This window comes from Nomascus leucogenys, chromosome 9 (genome assembly GCF_006542625.1).
Source record: "Nomascus leucogenys isolate Asia chromosome 9, Asia_NLE_v1, whole genome shotgun sequence".
In the NCBI taxonomy this organism is placed as follows: domain Eukaryota; kingdom Metazoa; phylum Chordata; class Mammalia; order Primates; family Hylobatidae; genus Nomascus; species Nomascus leucogenys.
In genome coordinates, this window is record NC_044389.1 from 630,557 (window position 1) to 653,064 (window position 22,508).

Sequence of the window (22,508 nt, forward strand, 5' to 3'; positions counted from 1 at the left end):
AACAAAACAAAGAAACACTTATCTGGGCATGGTGGTGTGTACCTCTAATAGTAGGTGCTTGGAAGGCTGAGGTGGGAGCACTGCTTGCGCCCGGGAGTTTGGGGATGCAGGGAGCTATAATAGCTCCACTGTACTCAAGCCTGGGCAACAGAGTGAGATACTGTCTCAAAAAAAAACAAAACGGGGGTGTGGGGAAGACTGTAGAATCAATCTCAATGAGTGACTGAACTCACTCTTTACATGAGGGCCAGCTCTATTGAACCAGAGAGCCACAGATACTTGGAGGCATGGGGGCAGGGGGTGAGGTATTACAGTACATCCGTGAGGGTACTGAGTCTCACACCAGGTTAAAGAAATAAGCAAGCATATAACTGTATGTGATACTTTTTCAGTGATGTAGATGCTGACGTATTAAATAAAATACATAGTCATTTAAAATCTTCACCTATATAACAACTATATAACTTTAAAAATATATGGATAGACAGCATTGTAAGACCATAATTATAAAATGTGAGAAGCCAATACAAGTATATGTGTTTGTGTGTGTGTTAAAAAGTTCTGGACTGGGCGCGGTGGCTCATGCCTGTAATCCCAGCACTTTGGGAGGATGAGGTGGGAGGATCACCTGAGGTCAGGAGTTCCAGACCAGCCTGGCCAACGTGGTGAAACCCCATCTCTACTAAAAATACAAAAATTAGCCGGGCGTGGTGGCAAGTGCCTGTAATCCAGGCTACTCGGGAGGATGAGACAGGAGAATCGCTTGAACCTGGGAGGCAGAGGTTGCAGTGAGCCAAGATTGTGCCATTGCACTCCAGCCTGGGCAGCGAGAGTGAAACTCCGTCTAAAAAAAAGAAAGTTCTTTTTGTCATATAATTTTGGAACTAATGTTCTAAAACTTGCCAAATATACAATTGAAAGCCTCCTGTAAACATCAAGTAAAATGCCTAAAATGGTTCCTATGTCTACAAGGGACTGAATGAGAGAACGTATATAATGTGCTAAACACACTCTCCGTTGCATAGTAACTGCTCAACGAATTTCAGTCATTACCATTATAAAGTATTGACAAAAGCATAGACTTACATGTGTTTACATAAACTTGCTAATAAGTAAAACCAGTTCCCAGCCTAAAATAAAGCACGGTTGGTTATTCCCTCTTCTAAATTTCGCAATACTGTTCATACCTTGTTTTATCACATCACATTCTGCTGTGGTAAGTTAAAGGGCTCTCTTTCCCATCCCCTGTGGTCTTTGACAGCAGAGATTCTATGCTATTATCTTTGCATTTCCAATTTATAGTGCTGTACTCAGCACAAATATGAGCTGGATAAATTTTTAATGTAAAATTTTAATTTTTAAATTTGTTTTAATTTTGAAAACAAAACATCATAACATGTCCTAGAATGAATATGCAGAGGGAGAGCTTGTAGGCATAATGGCTCCTAGGGCAGGTGAATTTATATGCAAAGAGCTGGACAGAGAGTATAATAGGAAACAAAGTTTTTAAATTGTGGGGAAAGTGATCCTTTGTAAGGAAAAAAAATTACTCAATTTCTTAAAATGAAATCTAACATTAGATTTATGATATTAGAAATGAGAATATTTGCATTCTGCTTTATGTTTTATAGAACTCTTTCATGGGAAGGCTGTAACATGATAATTATTACTTTTTCTTATTTTGTGCATTAGGAAACTAAATCTTATTAAAAGGGGTCTTATTTTAGGTCATACAACTAGAAATAGTTGTATGACCTAATTTCAGGGAATCAATTTCAGGTCTTACAGTTTCAAGACCAATGGTCTTCAACAAGGCATGGAGCATACCAAGCATTATGGAAGACTTATCAGTTATCCAAGGATTTTCATGACTTGAAATAAACACGGCTGAATTTTATCTATAAAATTCTGAAACAACTTAGATGATCAATACATGAAATGAAATTATGGCAAGGTTTCATTTGGTATAGCCTACACTAAGAAACGATTATATAAGTGGGGGGCTGTGTATGTGGGGTGTGTGTATGTGTTTTGTTTTGTTTTTAATATCCTACTGCTTAGATATATCATGGGTGCAGAGTGTCACTCTGAGCTTATAAATAGGAAGGCAGAAATGAATTCAAGTGTCTTATTTCTTCAGGTAATATGACAATTGTACTAGTTGGGAAATAAAATATCAAAAAATGGCTTCCAGTTTTAACTAATAAATCAATTTATATGTATTAAAGTTGTCCTGGGCTTGTTTAAAAGAGAAAAGCTTTATTTTTCAAGCATATGTGCAAAGTTCAGGACCAAAAGAAAGTTTAATTATTTATCTCTGGATAATGCAGATAAAATTAAATGTAAGTAAATGCTAACTGTTCTTTAATGAAAATTATAAACATAATTGAACTTCATATTTAACTAAAGGCAGAGTTGTTAGTTAAACAAATGATGTCAGAGCTCCAGTTTTCTTACTCAATTTCTTTAATTATGCTTAGTCTTTTAACACAGGGATTTCCACACAGGTCTGCATTTCATGTACTCTGTAGATTGTATCTTTGCAAACCATTTAAGAGTTTTCTGATTGACAAAAGAAAGTAGGCTGGAAGTTTAAAAGAAAGTCATGTCTGGCTTCTGACAGGATCTTAGCTTTAGATGTTTCTATAGGGTTTGTATAAATGCCAGCCTTCAAAAAGCTATTCAATCTTTCTTCTTTTCTTTTTTTTCTTTTTAAAATTTTCTGACTAGATCAAGACAAGCCAGGACTGTAGAAGTATGACAGGGGGAAGAAAAAGGTCAAATTACACACAAAAGCATTAAGGTGCACTTTTACCAGCATCAGCGAAGGTGTGCATTGACAAGAAAATGTAATCTGATAGAAATTAACAGCAATGATTCAAAACACTGTGTTCACTACAAAATGGGGGTGAGTGGGGTGGGTATTATGCAACAAATGTGGAAACATATGGCCAAATAAAAATTTTTGGCTGGTAAATATATAAAGAAATCTTGAATAATTAAAAGTAATATGGGGAACACATTAATTCAAGAATGATCTCATTCTCAAACCATTTGTTTCAAAGACATGTTAAGACATTTAAAGGACTCCAGAAAGTGATGAATTAATTCAAGAAAAATTACATGAGCAATATTAAATGATAGAATTATAATAACAGAAAGAACATGTTGGTAATTCTATGGGTAGTTCATTCACTTGGAAAAATATAGCATCCCTGGCTGGGCACAGTGTCTCATACCTGTAATCCCAGTGCTTTGGGAGGCTGAGTTGGGAAGACAGCTTGAGGCCAGAAGTTTGAGACCAGCCTGGGCAACATAGCAAGACCCTGTCTTTACAAACTATTTTTTATATATGTGTATATATATAAAATTATATATAAATATGTAAATAATTTATATATAAAATTATATAAAATATGCAAATAATTTATGTATATAAAATAAAAGATTTTCTGGTAATATGAAAATTGTACTAGCTGGAAAATATAATTATATATATACATAAAATCTATTAATACAATTTATATATAATATATAAATATTTATATATTATACATATTATATATATATATATAGCATTCTTTCATTACTTTTTAGTTTCCCTTTTCCTGTCAGCATATCTGAGAATAATGAATCATTAATCTAGAAGGTTCTCTCTATGGAAATTTCAAACACTGAATTTAAAACTATAAGCTATACCCCGACAAGGTATTTTGTCATAGCAGCCCAACAGCAACAGCATAAACCAGTTGACAATGGCTCTTACCATCTCCTGGATCAATGATCTCAACAGTGGCGACGGTGGGGAATTCCAGGGCAGCCAGCACGGGCTCTGAGAGGACCACCTGAAAGGTTTCAGACTGCTCATGCTCCCCATCACTCAGGATCCGCACTCGCCATGTGGCCCTGGTCTGGCCTGGGTTGAACTGCACTTGTTTCTGTGCTTTGCCCTTGAAGTCTTTGTCTTTTTCTGCAGTTCCATCTCTTGTGCCAATACCTTCACAAAAACATAATATCATTTTCTTAGTTTCATTTTTGCTTGGATTATTCAGATTTTCCTTGTTAACTTTTTGCATGTCATTTTATCCCGAAAAGCAAAGTTGATCCTGCTTTGACCTCATGAAATGGAAAATTGGGAATGGGGCAGATGATGAAAGTGTTTCACTGTAGGTGTTGGGTAGTTTGCGGTTCTGTTCTGCTTTTGCCTCAATTATGGCTTTGCTATATATGCTTTGAGCTACATTTGGATTAGAACTTCTTGTTAAACAAGACCAAGTAAATGTATATTCACATTGTTCAATATCCTTACTCCTACAAGTTTATACAGTCTTAAAACTCTTCACATTTACTTTTGCATGTGTTGCTGGATATTATAAAAAAATAAGAAACATTCTCTAACTATAAAATATAAGCCAGTAAGAAACTCCTCCATGAAATAATTCTCTGACTCATAATCAAAGTCATAAATGGCCAAGTGGAATAATAAAAAGTGATAGTATTCTCTAAGCACTTAATGGAACTAAGATCCTTAAAAAAAATGTAATTCAGTGTTTTTCAACATGGTCACTGCAAAATTTTTCTTTCTGGAACACCCCAGAATTCCATGAAATTAAATAAACAGAATTGGAGAGCTAAATACATATGGTTATTATGAGCAGTATGCTTGGCTTACTCTGGTGGTTCATTCAAGGTCAATTTCAGTTAGCTGGGAAGGCTGAAGGATCTCTGGGTCTCTAATTACATCACAAGATGATCTCCATTATTACCATGCCAGGTACTCAAGCCATAGTGTACATTATCCAAAAGCAGTGAAAACATTCAATGTCATAGAAAAATTATAAAATGGCAATGGTACTTGGACTTCTATATCCTTAAATACAGAACCAGAACCTCTTAATGAGTCAAGTTAATAGAATAATTTTCAAATATATTTCTCTAAACTTAGGCATTTTCAGAGAAGTGAGTAAGACAGACAGATGTAAAAGAGGGAAAAATAAGGCTGGGCATGGTGGCTCAGGCTTATCATCCCAGCAATTTGGAAGGGCAAGGTGAGTGGATCACTTGAGCCCAGGAGTTCCAGACCATCCTGGGAAACATGGTGAAACCCCATCTCTACAAAAAAGACAAAAATTAGCTGGGTGTGGTGGCACATGCCTGTAGTCCTCGCTACTGGGGAGGCTGAGGTGGGAGGATCACCTGAGCCCTAGGAGGACAAGACCGTAGTGAGTTGTGATTATGCCACTGTGCTCCAGCCTGGGTGAGTGAGACTCTGCCTCAAAAATTAAAAATACATAAATACATCAATAAATAAAAGAGGGAAAAATGAAGTCTTGTGACTTAGATTTTTTTAATCTTGAAAATAAGTTATTTGGAAGATTTTGCATTTAGTTAAAAAATATATTTTTGAACAATTCCTTTTGTTTTTCAAACTAGAAATGAAACTGAACTAAATAAGATCCAATTCAATCACAAATATTCATTGAGTACTTATTCCATGCCAGGCACTAGTCTATGTGCTGTGTATCAGAGAAAAAAATAGACAAAAACTCTTGCCTTCACAGTGCTTAGATAAGAGTCATTTGAATATGTATTTATATATAGGAATATATCAATGACTGTTATTTTAATCTTAAAATGAAGATGAAAACAAAGATTTCATTAAAAATATTTCTGTCTTACAGATCTCAGAACAATGACTGACATAAATATTGCATCATATTTTTCTTTTACAATAGCAGGTAAAACATGATTCATTTAATGGCAAGAGAAAAAAGGGCACAGAACCAGGAATTGCAGGGCTGCATATCTTGTTGAATGCTGTAGACTTCCTGATAGCTCTCTGGTTCCTTGTGCGCACAGAGTTGGTTGTCAACACCTCTTGGATCCACTACAATTCACTGCCAAGATGCTGATGAAAGGAATCATTCTCTCTGAGGTTCCAGAACACATGCTGCTCACTGACCCATCTATCCCCAGTGGCATGACCAGCAAAAATCTGTTAGTTTGCCTCTGATAGCTACTGCTCACTTTTCTGTTTTGTTTTCTTTCATCAGCAATGCATTATTTGTGTTTTTTTGGAGTTTCAAAAGGGAGTTAAAAACAAAAATTGAGTAAGTATGATACAATGAATGTCTGCTAGTTCCAACTAGTCCTCCTTCCTACATGATAGTCAAGCCATCTGATATTAAATGAGTTGCAATACCATATCCCAATTGTTGCTGCTAAAAACACCTATAATTTTTTACTTTTGTTATTAAATGAAACTGCAATTGGATCTTTTCCTCTGGCATAGAAAAATAACAAAGTGGTTAAACAGGGTGCTTGTGGAAGGAGAGAAGAGATTTTATGTCCCATCCCGGCCATATAACAGTTGTGGGATTGTAGGCAAGTTATTAACTTATCTCAGTGGAGGATTTATGAAGTACTATGGTGCAGTGATTAAGAGCATGGGCCTTTTGCCCAGTCTCAACTCTGCCCCTTACTAGCTGGCTAACTTTGGACATATCACAGCCTATTTCCTCACCTCATGGTACTCTTCTCATGGAGTTGATCTAGGTAGGGTATTGGGAAGTAGGCCCAGCAAATAACTCAATAAACATTAGCTATCATTGGCCGGGCGCGGTGGCTCACGCTTGTAATCCCAGCACTTTGGGAGGCCGAGGCGGGTGGATCACGAGGTCAGGAGATCGAGACCACGGTGAAACCCCGTCTCTACTAAAAATACAAAAAATTAGCCGGGCGTGGTGGCGGGCGCCTGTGGTCCCAGCTACTCGGAGAGGCTGAGGCAGGAGAATGGCGTGAACCCGGGAGGCGGAGCTTGCAGTGAGCCGAGATCGCGCCACTGCACTCCAGCCTGGGTGAGAGAGCAAGACTCCGTCTCAAAAAAAAAAAAAAATAACATTAGCTATCATTGTTTCTTCATAGTTCACTACCTAACACAGCCCCTGGTATATAATGGGTACTCAGTAAAATGTTTGTTGAGTCAGGGAATAAAGGGTTGATGTAAGGTGTAAAAGAGATAGAGAAAATGCTTAATGTACATATGAAGTACCTTGCCTTTAATAAATATTCAATAACTGGTAGCAATAAGAGCTTTGAAATGCAAATACTGATGTGGAATATAAATACATATTTAGTTTATTAGTGGTTTTAGTGGTTATAAAATGAATAATAATCTTTGAGAAGATACATCTACAAATTTCATGTAATTCATGATTTCTTAGCTGTACTCAAGTGATACTCTGTCTTTTGCTATAATGCAATCTATATCATTCTAAAAGTCCATAAATAAAAGCTGAGGTTGTATGGGAACAGTTATAAACAACATATTCATTGTAGAACTTGTATGAGGCTACCCTTCATTTTAATCTGATTTCCATTCCAAGTCCTAGCATGAATTCCGTTACCATCTTCAATGACTTTCTATCACCCCAGGTTACTAAGTAACCATGTGAAGTGAACCAAGTAAAGCCTATGAGCCTTTGTACAACTGCTGTTATCCCCACATTCGTAGAAAATAATAGTGCATTGAAAAAAATAACAACGAAAAGAGCTCTTGTTTGACATTTTAGCATCCAGCATAAGAAAGAGGCAGTGGAGAAAAAAAATGCAAAACAACAATTTAAAAATATTTTTCTACTGTTAACTTTCCCAGTGCTATCCAGGGGCCTGCTGTGAGAGTGAAAAATTAAATAAACTCACCGGGAGTGGGAACTCAGGTCAAAAATAGATAAACCTGTCCGTAATAATTAGTAAGGTGCTCTGTTTTTCAGTTATCATTTTCCCTATGACTTATTTGCTATATGTTGAAGTACAAAGCAGAGTTAAGACCAATGGCTGCCTGATGATAAGACAGGATGTGCACGGGTGCACAGAAAATATGTCCCTAAAAGAGAGCACAGTGAGAGCACTCAGAATATCCTAGGCTAAATACAAAGCGTGAGAAGCACAGCCAGGTGGAGGCTCATGCAAAATGAAGATGGAAGCAGAGACTGGGGGTGAGGCCGCAGAGAGACCAGCCCCGCTGTAGCCAGAGCAACCTCAAAGACAGGGAAAGTGTCTTGTGAAAACCCGGTCTTCTAAAGTTAAAAGGAAAAAAAAGAATTTTTAAAGTAAGGGGTAATTAATATTCAGAATCAAAACATGTCAAGGGAAATCAGAAAGAGTGGTGGGGTTTGGGCTGCAGCAAAAGTACAGCGGGGTGTGTGGGTGTGGGGGAGGGATGTTGGGGGTGGCAGGGGTGTGTATTTCTGTGCACAGAGGTCTACTGTTTAAAGATCTTGAAGTTCATGGACCCGGTAAAATTTCAAAATAATCATTTGGAGACAAGCATAGGTTTACTAACTTTTTACTTTGCCAACATTTTCCTAGATTCCTACCTTAGTTGATAATCTCACTCAATGAAATCTCTTTTTATCCCATGCAAATTCCATTGGTCTAGATGTCTATAAAATATATGGTACCAAAAACAATATAACTGCTTCAGGTGCTGTCATTTTTATCAACACATTAAATATTTTGTGCCAACCATATTGCTGCTTAAAAGTACCAATATACTGCCAACTTTATTTTATGCTTTTATGAAAATCAAATATGAACTTGAGGCTGGGCACAGTGGCTCATGCCTGTAATCCCAGCACTTTGGGAGGCCAAGGCGGGTGGATCACGAGGTCAGGAGATCGAGACCATCCTGGCTAACACAGTGAAACCCCGTCTCTACTAAAAATACAAAAAATTAGCCAGGTGTGGTGGCGGGCGCCTGTAGTCCCAGCTACTTGGGAGGCTGAGGCAGGAGAATGGCGTGAACCCGGGAGGCGGAGCTTGCAGTGAGCTGAGATCGCGCCACTGCACTCCAGCCTGGGCAACAGAGCGAGACTCTGTCTCAAAAAAACAAAACAAAACAAAACAAAACAAATATGAACTTGGAGTTGAAAAAAGGTTTCATTAGTTTGCTTTTGATTCTCAGTTTTATTTAAACGAAGTAAAGCAGAAGAAAATCATTAGTATTTAACAATTTACTGTTGGTTACAAAGAAAGGTCACGATACTCATGTTTCAGAAAACTTTTATCTTATGGGTAAATTACAGATTTGCCTAAGCTCATTCTAAGATCTAGTGATATTTATTTTTATTTCGTAACTTATTAGTGTTCCTGCCAATTTTTATACCAGAAAAAGATCATATGCACACAGAAGGCTTGAAGAGATAAGTACCTTGACACAAACCTGTTGCTTGTTTCTTTAGCAGTTAGAGAACTTTTAAATTTTAACTTTAAGCTCTAAGTGAACTAAACTGATACTTTAATCACTGTAGAATTATAAACCTTTGCTAGAAAAATAAAATTTTGAGACAGAAATAAAAAACTAAACTTACTTATAAAGGAAGTTTCTCCCAAGTAACCTCTACGTTTAAGAACAACATCTAGAAATTTGGAGTCCTCATTGATCAGGTAGTACTCCTTTTCAAAGGAGATCCATGCCCAATTCAGACGAAAATTCTGGCTTGTTAACTTGTTTCCACCTTGAAAATAAAAATTTAAAGCCATAAATTAGTGCTTTCTTGAATGAGTGATCTTAAAAATTCCACAGATTACTTTAATGAAGCAACATTAACAATCAATACAGCTACTTAGTTTGATACACAACTCAGGAATATGTACATGGAGATACAGCTTACAGTCTAGGGACTGTTACACATAAATGCAATCGCTGACATAATTCTTCACAAATTCCTTGCTGTTTTAGGAGGGGAAGTAGGTAATGGGTAGGAAGTGTACAACAACCAGAGGCTAGTTTAATCCTAAAACTAAATATTCAACTTGCAGGATAACTCCTTTCCCACAAGGTGCCGCTGGAGAGCCAGTTTTCTAATCAGAGGGCTGCAAGACTCCTTTGTGATGTTCTAAAAACACACACACACAACTTCACAAATACCTTTTTCTGGTTCACAGAGCAATTGGGTGGAAGGTTTTAATTATAACCACTTAAGGAAAAACAAATATCCCTTCTCCGCCTCCGTTCCCCACTATATTCCACTCCATTCCTTAGAGCAAACAGACAGTTCTTTTCATTGATTGCCATTCCACTCTGAAGATAAGGTTTTCCCCTCCCATCTTCCCACCAAAATGGAGCGGGCTGCCTATCAGGAGAAAATAAACCTTGCGTGTGATCTCTCTAATGTGAAAGTGACTATGTTGGGTAAATGAAAGGAAAAATGGTTATCAACTGATCACTCTGCACGCATCCCTCTGCTTCTTTTGATCTACACCAATTATTTCAGAATAAGGTGAGGTTTACAAACAAAGGCATCAGTAATGCCTTTTAAGTCTTTCTGAAAGAGGCTGTGAAAAAAAAAAAAAAAAAGCCCAAGTAACAAACACAGCTAGAGGCACAATTTTCATTCTAGTTTCTTCTCTTTGCAGTTCACATAGAAAAAGAAATGAAAGAGGAAAATCTCAAAACTTTAATAGACGACAAAAAAAAATCTACACAAGGGAAAACGTTGAGTGAGCGAAGACATGAAAATACATCCATCTTTGCTTGAACTTTTAAAAAATAAAAACTGCAGCAACTTTGAGCTATCAACTTAACACGTACTAAAGATTAAAGAGAATACCTGGTACAACTGAGATTATGTAGGGAAATTGTTTTCTTGTTTACTGTTGTTTGACTTTCAAATTAGCACAAGCCTTTTGGACAGCTATGTGCCAATGTGTGCAAGGGGCAAAAAGATGGTTATATCATTCAATCTTGTAGGTCCTTCTGTGGGATTTTTGCTTTAAGAGAAGCAGAAATATTTTTGTAAGGAACTATTCATTGCAACATTTTCTATAATAACCCCAAACCTTAAAAACTATCTTATAGTATATCAAATCGATAAAATGCTATTCAACTCCTAAACAATAAATATGAAATTGTTGTTGGAACACCGAAAACACTTAAAAACACAACAACAAATGGTACTGATGCTGTGAACGTAGCTTCGTAAAATGAGGCATGATACAGCAGAAGCTGCTTGGTGTTTTAAATGATGGGATTATGGACTATCCTATTTTTAGCTAATTTATCAACTATAAAATATAAATAGATTGGGGCCAGGTGTGGTGGCTCACGCCTGTAGTCCCAGCACTTTGGGAGGCTGAGGTGGGTGGATCACCTGAGGTAGGGAGTTCGAGACCAGCCTAACCAACATGGAGAAACCCTGTCTCTACTAAAAATGCAAAACTAGCCAGGCATGGTGGCGCATGCCTGTAATCCCAGCTACTCGGGAGGCTGAGGCAGGAGAATCGCTTGTACCCGGGAAGCAGAGGTTGTGGTGAGCCAAGATCTCACCATTGCACTCCAGCCTGGGCAACAAGAGTGAAACTCTGTCTCAAAAAAAAAAAAAAGATTGGAGAGCAGGAATTTTGTGTCAGTTTGTCAGTTTAACAAGGAAACGCATTCCACATTTTGCCCTGATGGAACTTACTATGCCCAATGTCTGCCGCACCCTGAGTGCTGTTCTGGAGAGGTGAGGCCATGGGCTAGGAGGCTCCTCAGAACTGGAGTCCAAGGCCCACCCACATCACTTCTAGCTGCTGTCTGACTCTGACCTAGTTACTTCTCTGGATCTCTGTTTCCTTTTCTGGAGAGTCAGGTGAGGGTGATGCTAATTAGCACCTGTGATTTCTTCGAAGATCGACTCAGATAACCCACACACACACACACAGTGCTCTGAGGCCAACAGTATCATTCAACAAATGCAAGCTCACTCTGTCCTGCCACGCCACGCATGCCCAAGCCCACCCTGCATGCCCACTGCTGGACTACTATTCGTCTGCCTTACACCCACCTGTGCTCCTTTCTCCTTTGCCCCTCTTGCCTACAGCTTTCGCCCATATCAAGTGGACTTTTCTTTGCAGATTTCAAGGTTCATCCTGACCTACCCTGATTGTTCCCCTTGCACTCTAATCTGCCCATTTGGAGGTCAAGCCAAGATCCTTGTAGCTCCTGGGATTTGCCACCCTCACTCTTTCCATCGCCCTTGTCCTCTTGCCTAAAATGAGGACCCCTATTCTTCCTTTCCACTCCTTATTGCTGCTCTATCCCCCTCCTGTGTGAAGCAGCTGCAGCTGCTCCAGCCCTCTCATCTGTTTGTGATTCTGCAGCTGTTCTCTTATTGATTACTCTGTATAGTTGTACACTTTAGTGGGTATCCTCTCATATTTTATTGTATTAATTTACTAATTGTACTAAATTGCACTAATTTACATAAATAATTGAGAGTATCCATTCTTTCATTATTGCCAATATTAGTTCTCATTTGTTTTTAAAAAATATTTTAAAAATTATTGTGTTTATATTCCATTAATTGGAACATCATCTAGAAAGTAATAGAAAAGATAGAATAACATGCAATTGATTAAATTAGTACATAAAACAGCTCTGATTTCAAAACAAATTATCAGATGAAAACACCTTTATGCCACACTCCTGTCCACTTTAAATTGTGGTCCCAGCAAGCCTAGGTTTCATTCCAAACTTCTTGTCATGCTCTACCAAGCCTTTTCTTGTCCATTCTAACACCTATGGCTTCACATCCTATCAATTCCCCTTAAAGAGAACTATCCATCCTCTCACATCCAACTGCTCACTCTTTTCTGAACAAAAGTGCCTGTTTTTGTATGTGCTATAGCTTCTGCCCAGGACATCCTTAGTTTTCCTACTCTTCCTGGGAATCCCTATTCCTCTAAATTTTAACAATTCTTGGCTAATTTTAAGATTTGATTCTAACCCTTTCCTGAGATATTGCAGAAAATATCATTCTCTTCTAAATATGGCACATTTTAAGAATATTGAGTCACTGAGGGCTTCTCTCTTCAGTTTTTATAAAACAGCAAGCCCAATGCAAACTCCAGCACTCTCTACCACTTTATTCCGATTAGTTTTTCTCTACAGTACTTTCCAAAATCTTATATCCTATATATATTTACTATTTTTTTTTTGTCATTTTCTGTGTTATCCCACTGCAACACATGATCCAGGAGGTCAGGGAGCTCATTTAACTTATTGTTAGAAAAATGCCTATTGCATCAATTAGAAACTCTAATGTCTTGGCTGAAAGTTCAGTGGTCCTTCATTTATTGAGCAATATAAATTTTCTATGTAAACGTAACATATCTCTTTCATTACTGAATCTTCTGATTAAAAAACAGTAATTGGTTTAATGACACTCTTTCTAAAATGTTTGCATACTTCTTGAAAGATTTTAAGTGATACATAAATGTGAATTGTTGGAATTTGTGTTTCTCTAAATGACACTCCCAGGGATTATTGATGACTAAAGGGCTATTTAACCCTTCCTTTCCCTTTGTGGATGGTTTTAGAGATACCTAATTTCATCTCTACTTATATATCTGTAAAAATTATTTTCAGGTTTGTGCCTATGTTCTGGAAGGACGAAGTTGCCAGGTAACTGGTTAATCAGAGGTTTTGAATGACGCATAGCTGAACAGTTTGCTAGTATTTCATATGTACAACCACCACCATGAGATTTTATTTCAAAACAAAATTCAGAAAAAATATAAAGAAGCTTTGCTTTGTAAGACATGAAGATGGCCCAAAGTAACTATTATAGAAAATTTAGAATTCCCACTAAAACTGGGATTTTAAACCGGAGAATATAAATGAAACAGATATTTAACTAGAAAATATGCAGTCTATAAAGCTTAAATCTGAATGGAATTAAATACTACCTAACTCTTCTGAACCTTATACATGTGAATCACATTTGGTTTCAGAATTCGTAAAATCTTAGGTACTCACTTCTTATGCAAGAGTGATATAGAGATTTGAGGAACCAAGCTGTAACTTATTGTAGCTCCCTTTACTAAAACTGTGACCTTATATAACTGAACTCTGTATTTTATTGAAAGAATAGAAAGATATCTTATTTACTAATTTGTTATCTATCATGTAAACTCCTCTAAAACCTCAATTAATGGAAATAATAAACATTGACACTTTAACAAAAGCTACAGCTTACTGAATGTGAAATTATAGATGAAGTTAAATAATGTTAAAAACTGACAAATTTTTACTTAAACAAAATTTGTTGCCTTTCTAAAATAGATTCTGTCATCTATGGTGCACGAGGAGCTAGTCTCAGCACCTCATTGGAAAAAAATTAAAGTCCATTACTCACGTCATAAATCCACACAACAGGTGCCTGACAGCTGATAACCACACTCCCAAATGCTCTGTCTTCAAATCCTGACACCAAAGCCATTAAGGTTTTGATGAAAAGACCTCTTTTGAACTTATCCAGCTGGTCTTTAGACTTCTTCATTTTCTTCAATTCAAACTCAGTATTTTTTTTTTTTTTTTTTTTTTTTTAGAATAACAAAGAATACCAAACTCCAATTAGCCCTCCCTAAAAGTTCAGGGCCGCCCGATCTCTCTAAAGACAAAGCATTTAATCTTCAATAATATGAAACTAGTGCCACAATTTTGACTTGTATTTGATAAAGGGGACATGTCCATTCAGCTTGGACAACAAATTTCTTCTTGGAGAATAGTTACAAATAGAAAATATTGTTGGTAAAATATCACTGGCCCAGAATAAAGTTCAGCTTCAAAGCTGGACTGAAAATCAACTATACAGAAATTTTTAAAAGCTGGATGTAGTCCTTTAAATCAGCAATAGATATAGATATTTATATGAGAAAAGATTCGGATAATAATACTATTACCTACCTTATTGGGGAAATGAGATCATCTGATTTTCGTTCTTGTTTTAGAGACGTGGTGTCACTCTGCTGACCAGGCTGGAGGGCAGTGATGCTGTCACAGCTCTCAAACTCCTGGGCTCAAGTGATCCTCCCACCTCAGGCCCCTGAGTAGTTGGGACTATAGGTGTAAGCCACTGCACTGGGCAGATAATTTGACTTTTAAGCAGATTTTTAAGAAGGCTTGTTCTCTGAGACAGCAAGGACAGTGACTAGCAACCATGCAGCTACCATCTGAATCAATGCTAGTGATTACGGTGAAGATCTAAAATTAAAGTTAAAATAAGGGATTCATTTCATTGCCATTTCTGTGATAGGATTATCTTCTCTTGAACTTTGCTTTGCCTCAGAATCTTCCATTGGAGAATCTCCTTGAGCTTGTGGAATCCTGTCCTCTGGCCCCTAAAGTCAGACTGACTTCACTCTTTGCTGAAAACCACCTGGTGCAGAGCTGAAGCCGACTTGGCTCTTCCCCTGCCCCCAGGGGCTGGCATTCAACTGCGGGAGATGGTACAGGCACTTAGATAATGTGCACAAACTAGAGCCTGGCAAATGCTGTGAGAGGCACTGATAATGAGCTGTGGGAGCTCACAAGAGTGAGGGATTACTGTAGCCTGAGGGGATCAAAGACAAATGCATGGAAGAGATAGTGTTTAAATGGGGGCTTAAGTACAGGGTGGTATTTAGACATTTAGATAGATGGAGGGGAAGGCGTTCCTGGAAGATTAGGTATAAGAAGAGAGATAAGAAATCCGGTAAAAAAAAAAAAAAAAAAAAAAAGGAACTTCAAAGAATTCAATGTAGTAGGCACTCAGGGCATTTACTAAATATGTATTTCCTTCTCTTCCTATTTAAGAGACTGGATATTAGAGACAAAGAAGGCAAGGTCAAAATACACCTGCAGCCCACCCTGGATCATCCAGAGGTGACTCAGGCACTGAGGGATGACAAGCTTTAGACTACTTGATAATTTCAATAATGATTAGTCCAATAGTAAGGTATTCAAGAATTGCTGCTTATGATAATTGTTATATCATTTTCTCCCTTCCTTCTGAACACTCCCTTCTCACCATTTCCATTGCCTAACACATTCTGAAAACGAGGCAGCACAAACAAATACCGAGACTTGGTAGAGAAATGTAGAGAAAGAGGAATGGGGCCAGGTGTGGTGGCTTATGCCCGTAATCCCAGCAATTTGGGAGGCCTAGAAAGGCAGATCACCTGAGGTTGGGAGTTTGAGAGCCTGAACAGCATGGTGAAACCCCATCTCTACTAAAAATACAAAAGTTAGCTGAGCTTGGTGGCAGGTGTAATCCCGCTACTCAGGAGGCTGAGACAGGAGAATTGCTTGAACCTGGGAGGTGGAGGTTGCAGTGAGCCAAGATCATGCCACTGCACTCCAGACTGGGCAACAGAGTGAGACACCATCTAAAAAAAAAAAAAGAGGAGTGGCATGACAAAGACCCAGGAGGTAGAGGGAAACAGGCACAGCACCATGACACCATGACACAAGTGGGTTTCCGCTGGACACACACAGCTTGTAGTGATCGTTTGGGCCATTCTTAGGATAGCCACATACAAGCACAAAAGAAAAAATGGAGCTACGATATCTTAATAATTGTCACACAAACTACACTGAATTGAGATCAAGTGTGGATTATTTCATACTCTACTCAATATTCAGATAAGCAATGGCCAGATTACATGGAGGTGGAGATGGATGCTGACAAATATATCCATGTTCACCTTACAAGCCAAGAGTATCGCAGTCCACATCACTATGTGTAATTTTGTTCCCTGAGGACATGATATGGTTACATATGTACCCATCCCAGGTATACAATGTGGGTATGTAATAGGTATTTGTACACAAGTTTCCAAAGACTGAAATTCCGATTCATCTACTAGGCAAAAGACTAATATATGGTTGATCTCATTATTCCTGGATTCCATATTTACAAACTGCTCTACTCATGAAAATTTATGTTAGCCCCCAAATTAATACACGTGGTTCTTTTGTAATCATTCTCAGACATGTGCAGAGGGGCATCAAGAAATTCTCATCATCTGACACTCTGTGCTTTCTTGTTTCAGCTGTCATGCTGTAAAGAAGTATCCTATTCACAGTTTTTTTTAGTGCCACATTTTCCCTATTTTTGTGCTTTTTGTTGGTGATTTTGCTATTTTTAAAAATGGTCCCCAACCGGCCAGGCACGGTGGTTCACGTCGGTAATCCCAGCCCTTTGGGAGGCTGAGGCGGGCAGATCACCTGAGGTCAGGAGTTTGAGACCAGCGTGGCCAACATGGGGAAACCCTGTCTCTACTAAAAATACACACACACACACACACACACACACACACACACACACACACAAATTAGCCGGGCATGGTGGCACATGCCTGTAGTCCCAGCTACTTGGGAGACTGAGACATAAGAATCGCTTGAACCCAGGAGGCAGAGGTTGCAGTGATCCAAGATCGCGCCACTGCACGCACTCCATCCTGGGCGACAGAGTGACACTCCGTCTCAAAAAAAAAAAAAAAAAAAAAAGGCCCCCAACCATAGTGCTAAAGCACTGTCTGGTGTTCCTAAGAACAAGAAGGCTGTGATGGGCCTTGAAAAGAAAATTTGTGTGCTAGATAAGTTTTGTTCAGGCTGTGAGTGTGCCGTATTAATGAATCAACAACATAGTTAATAAGGTGTCTTTAAATAGAAACACACATAAAACAAGGTTATAACTGATTCGTTGATGAAATGTGACCACAGGCCCATAGAAACCTAACCCTGTATTTCCCCTAGGAGCAATGCTTCAGTATTTGCTAATTCAATATTCGCTGTGATTTTACAGAAATTTAACTGCGCTGAATAATTAAAATCAACTGTATTTACTCAGTAAAAGTCACAATAGGTTATCTTTGGGGACACAAAAATAATGGAGCACAGAAGCAGAAAAATGTTTACCCCACACACATTTTGTCTTGCTTTAATCAATCCCTTTTCTGGCATATGCTCAGGAGTGTGAATTGAAAGGAACCCTCACTGCATTCTCAGATGGGCAGCTCTGGCCTCCCTCCAGCCATCTGTCCCTGGCCACGACAATACTAGGATGTAGACACTGCTGTGGCTTGGGGGTGACGGGTGTACTGGCTCCCGCATGGCTACCTGCTAATTTGAGCGTATACAAAGAAAATTTGTAGGATTGTTGTTAGCCTATAGGAGAGGGATATACATGGAATGAATTCTGATGAAGAATCACTCCTAATCCTACTAGAGAATTTTAGGATAATTCATTTTAGGATCTCAGTTTAAGCAACAGCCCACACCTGGGGTTCCTGTCTTCCTATGCTTAGGTGGGAAACTGGAGTGACAGACCTCATGGAAGCTGATTTTCTTGGGCTATAAAGGAGCCTGTGGAGAGAGAACTGGTGGTAATGAAAATGCATGTCAGGCAAAATAATGGACGCTATACAAAAGTTTAATTATCTGAGTGTAGGGATTCAAAGTGTAGTGTAAGTTTTCTCATCTCTAATTCTTGCCCAGGCTCCTGGATGTATTTAAAGTGGAAATTTAAAGAGATGTTTAATTAGTCTCTTTTTCACACCAGGGTCCAAGCAGCACACTTTTGGATATCCTTTTCCTTCAATAGAGAATAACAGAAAATATCACCACACAGCTATGTGGCCCATCCTGGGGGTTCCTGGGGCCACAGGGAGGGTTCCTCCTATGGGGGAGCTGGGCATAGCTGTGATAGGATTTCCAGTAGAGCTGTGCAGATGTTGGGCAACTGGGCTTACTGTGGAAAACACCTATCCTTGAGGCAGAAGTGATATTAAAAATAATCTTGACTGGCTGGGCGCAGTGGCTCAGGCCTGTAATCCCAGTACTTTGGGAGGCTGAAGCGGGTGGATCACAGGGTCAGGAGTTCAAGACCAGACTGACACTGACCAACATGGTGAAACCCTGTCTCTACTAAAAATACAAAAATTAGCTGGGTGTGATGGTGTGTGCCTGTAATCCCAGCTACTCAGGAGGCTGAGGCAGGAGAATTGCTTGAACCCGGGAGGCAGAGGTTGCAGTGAGCTGAGATCATACCACTGCACTCCAGCCTGGGTGACAGAGTGAGACTCCATCTCAAATAATAATAATAATAATCATCATCATCATCTTGACCAACCAGCGGCATGGGCTTTGACCAATCAGAACTGGCATAATATAAGCATCGGACAATCAAAACACAAAAAAGAGAAACCATAACACTCATCAAAAACAACTGGAACTCGGCCGGGCGCGGTGGCTCACGCTTGTCATCCCAGCACTTTGGGAGGCCGAGGCGGGCGGATCATGAGGTCAGGAGATCGAGACCATGGTGAAACCCCGTCTCTACTAAAAATACAAAAAAATTAGCCGGGCGTGGTGGCAGGCGCCTGTAGTCCCAGCTACTCGGAGAGGCTGAGGCAGGAGAATGGTGTGAACCTGGGAGGAGGAGCTTGCAGTGAGCCGAGATTGCGCCACTGCACTCCAGCCTGGGCGACAGAGCGAGACTCTGTCTCAAAAAAAAAAAAAAAAAAAAAAACAACTGGAACTCAAGTGCAGGTACAAACTGGCTGTTCAGCTCAGCCTTGGGGACTCTGAAAATGTCTGCAGAGGAGAGCTGGACAGATTGAGGGCCATGGTCAGGGTGATTTTGATAATATGCACATTATCTCAATGCATCTCACAGCAACCCTGCAATTTAGGTACTTCCACATTCTGTGCATGAGGTAAATCAGTGTCAGATTAAACTACCCACTTTACATTCCAAGGGGTATAGTATGTGGTAGATGTAGCATTCAAGTGCAGCCTGCTAATATTATTCCTATACTTCCTCTGAGTCTTCATTTGATGTTGTTTAGGTGAATATCCTATGTGCAGGCTATTCTAGCTTAATTCTAATTTGCTTAACTTAATTTATAAATTAGTGCTACTGGAAAGAAGCAAAACTGTCATCCGAGTGAGTTTCCCTCTACTATCAGCTCTCATTCTAGTGAACAGTGAGGCCCTCAAATGATAAGTATTATGTGACAAAGCAAAGGGTATGAAAGCCGGTTAATAAATATTTGAGATGGATTTATAAAAAATTAGCGCAAGCTAGGATTTAAGACCCTCTGGTTTGAGGAGTTAATTTGGAGCCAAAGCCAAAATCCAGGGAAGCTAGAAGGAAAATCCTCCTTCCAGGCTGAATAATGTGCATCATCAGGCCACAGCCAGGCTGGAATGGGAATCTGCAAGCCTGAGCCTGCAGGGATCCTCTGCGTTTCTCTAAGCACAGCCCCCTCCCCCAGCTCCATTCAAAAATAAAATAAAATTAAATTAAAATAAAATAAAATAAAAAGAATGTGTTAATTTTCATCCCCTACAACAAAAATTGGGGACAAGGAAGGAAGAAACATGAGTTTACATCCTCTCACCTAGAGTTTAAGCATATTTCCTTCATCAAACCTGATTTAATTGGGTAACACTGTACTTTCTTAATTAGAAGCTTACACTTAGTGGAATGAATGTCTGTACTGCTGGTATGCATGCCTAGGATAAGGAATTCAGGTGTACATCTACCGAGGACAAAGGACAAAGCAAATACATAATTGCAAGATGAACTCTCATTTACAACATTCAGGTTATTGGATTATCATTTGGAGTCTAAATTACAAGCTAATTTTGTCATTTTAACACTGTGATGTGAGTGGCTGAGAATTATTTTTCCTGAAAATGCAAGTATAACACTGTATTCTAAATAACAACAAAACTAACTCAAGAAATGATTATGTGGGTGAATAATACAAACGGATGCCAAGCATTTTAGAGCAGAATGAATGCTGGATTCCATCTTTTCTCAATGCTCCATTTTACCTAGATTCAGAAAGGTTGGGATGTAAATAAGATTACAAAGCATTTTACATTCCGAGGGATTTCACTCCTGGTTTACTGGTCTTTCCATTTAACAGGCTGTAATCTCAAATACTGTTCTTAAGCATTAGATTATTTTAAAATGTGTTTAAAGTTAAATAAAATTGTATGTGTATATATAATTTGGGAGGACTTTATTTTCTTTAAAGCAGCCCAGATATAATTTTTTAAATTATTTTTCACTTAGATAGAAGTTAAAAAAAATTTAAATACTATACTGTTATAGAAAAAATAACTGCTTTACCAAGAGTTAAGCTTGTCAAGAAGATCCACGCCCTCTTCTCCCTCTGGGGAAGAGAAAAAATACAAAACAAAACACCTGGTGCAGCAAGATTTCATGCATGCACTGCCTGAAGCTACGAATAAATTTATTAGATCTATGGCAACACATTCTTAAAATAAACTTAATAGCCTTCAGGTCTCTGTTCAAACCAGAGCCTAATTCCTTTTGTGGCGCCAGACTTCTCCCCCCACCCCAAAGGAGACTCTGAGCTAAAGGAAAGCAGTGGTTCTCTACACTTCTCCACCTCTTTGAGTAACCGGTTTAGCACCATTTAGCTAATTCTCTGTGAAGTGAGGCTGTTTTGTAATTCCTATTTGTATAACAGTACCATACACAGACACTGTCATCACAATTAACGTGGATTACAGTCTGAACTGTATCTTGGATTATCTTTTGAAAATGTGGTATATCCACATTAGGAGACAAAAATATAGAAAGGGAAAATACCAGTGCCTTCATCTGACAGTTAATAAGAAAACATTTTTTTAATCTGACTTGTTTCCATTATTACCAAAATTTAAATCCGATGGCTAGTATGAAGAGATTAGAGTGGTGTGGGAGACGAAAAGCCATTCTATGAATTAAAATACTGTGAGTGAATCTTAATTCGGAATCCCAGAAAATTAGATTGAAAATTAGAAACAGGAACTTCATGAAGATAATTTTAGTTTAATTTGTTATCATTGCTTTTAAAATCTAAGTCAGGAACATGTTCTTAGCTCTATTTGTTTTCAGTGGAAAAATCAAGATTTGAAAGTTTTAAACTCCTGACTTAAAAAGACATATATAGCATTATACCTGGTTACTTAGCTATTGCTCCTGTGGGAAACTAAATGAGATGTGTCACTGATATCTGTCAAAAAGGAAGGAGAGAAGGAGGGTGGGAAGTGACAATGTGGGGGAGACAGACAGAGAGACAAAGAGAGGATGGAGTAAAATAGCATCAATGTCATATGTTTGTTTCTCACATTTTCTTTTCATTTATTTCAGATTAGTTTTGCGAAGCTAGCTTTGCTGCTTAGCACGTAGTATTATTTAATTAGTTGAACCCTTTGGTGATTGCTCTGATCCCTTTAGAATTGTGCCAGAGCTACAAAAGCAGCCCTTCTCATTAATTTCACTATCTCAGATTAATATAAAAGCTGTTCATTTTGTGTATTTGGCTGCCAAAAGGAAAACACACACACACACACACACACACACACACACACACACACACACACACACAGAGTAAGTAGAAAAACAAGTTGGTGTGGTCTTAGAGCTCCAGTCCTTGTTAGAAAAAAAAAAGTTAGATAATGTACAGTTTTATTTAATTGATATTTTGGAATGAATTCCATAAAAAGCACATATGTTAGGAAGTATCAAGTTGGTTCACATATAGTCCCTTCTGTGAAATGTAGACTCTAGTAAGGAGGGTAAACCAAATACTATACATACATTATAATACAAAATGTAAGGTGAAAAGCTAACAGAAATCTCCTGGGGCTCAGAGGAGGGAGGGGAGCACATTGGGTT

At 38.5% G+C, this 22,508-nt stretch overlaps 1 protein-coding gene across 1 annotated transcript in view; it reads right to left on the bottom strand.

Annotated features, from left to right (window-relative positions):
• The window catches only part of FREM2 (FRAS1 related extracellular matrix 2), a 185,972-nt gene that overhangs the window by 99,870 nt on the left and 63,594 nt on the right, over positions 1 to 22,508 (bottom strand). The window contains exons 3-4 of the mRNA XM_003270299.4: positions 9,372 to 9,518; positions 3,767 to 3,997 (exon numbers count right to left, since the gene is read on the bottom strand). Coding sequence (XP_003270347.2) covers positions 3,767 to 3,997; positions 9,372 to 9,518 — 378 coding nt within the window. The remainder of the gene's footprint in view (positions 1 to 3,766; positions 3,998 to 9,371; positions 9,519 to 22,508) is intronic.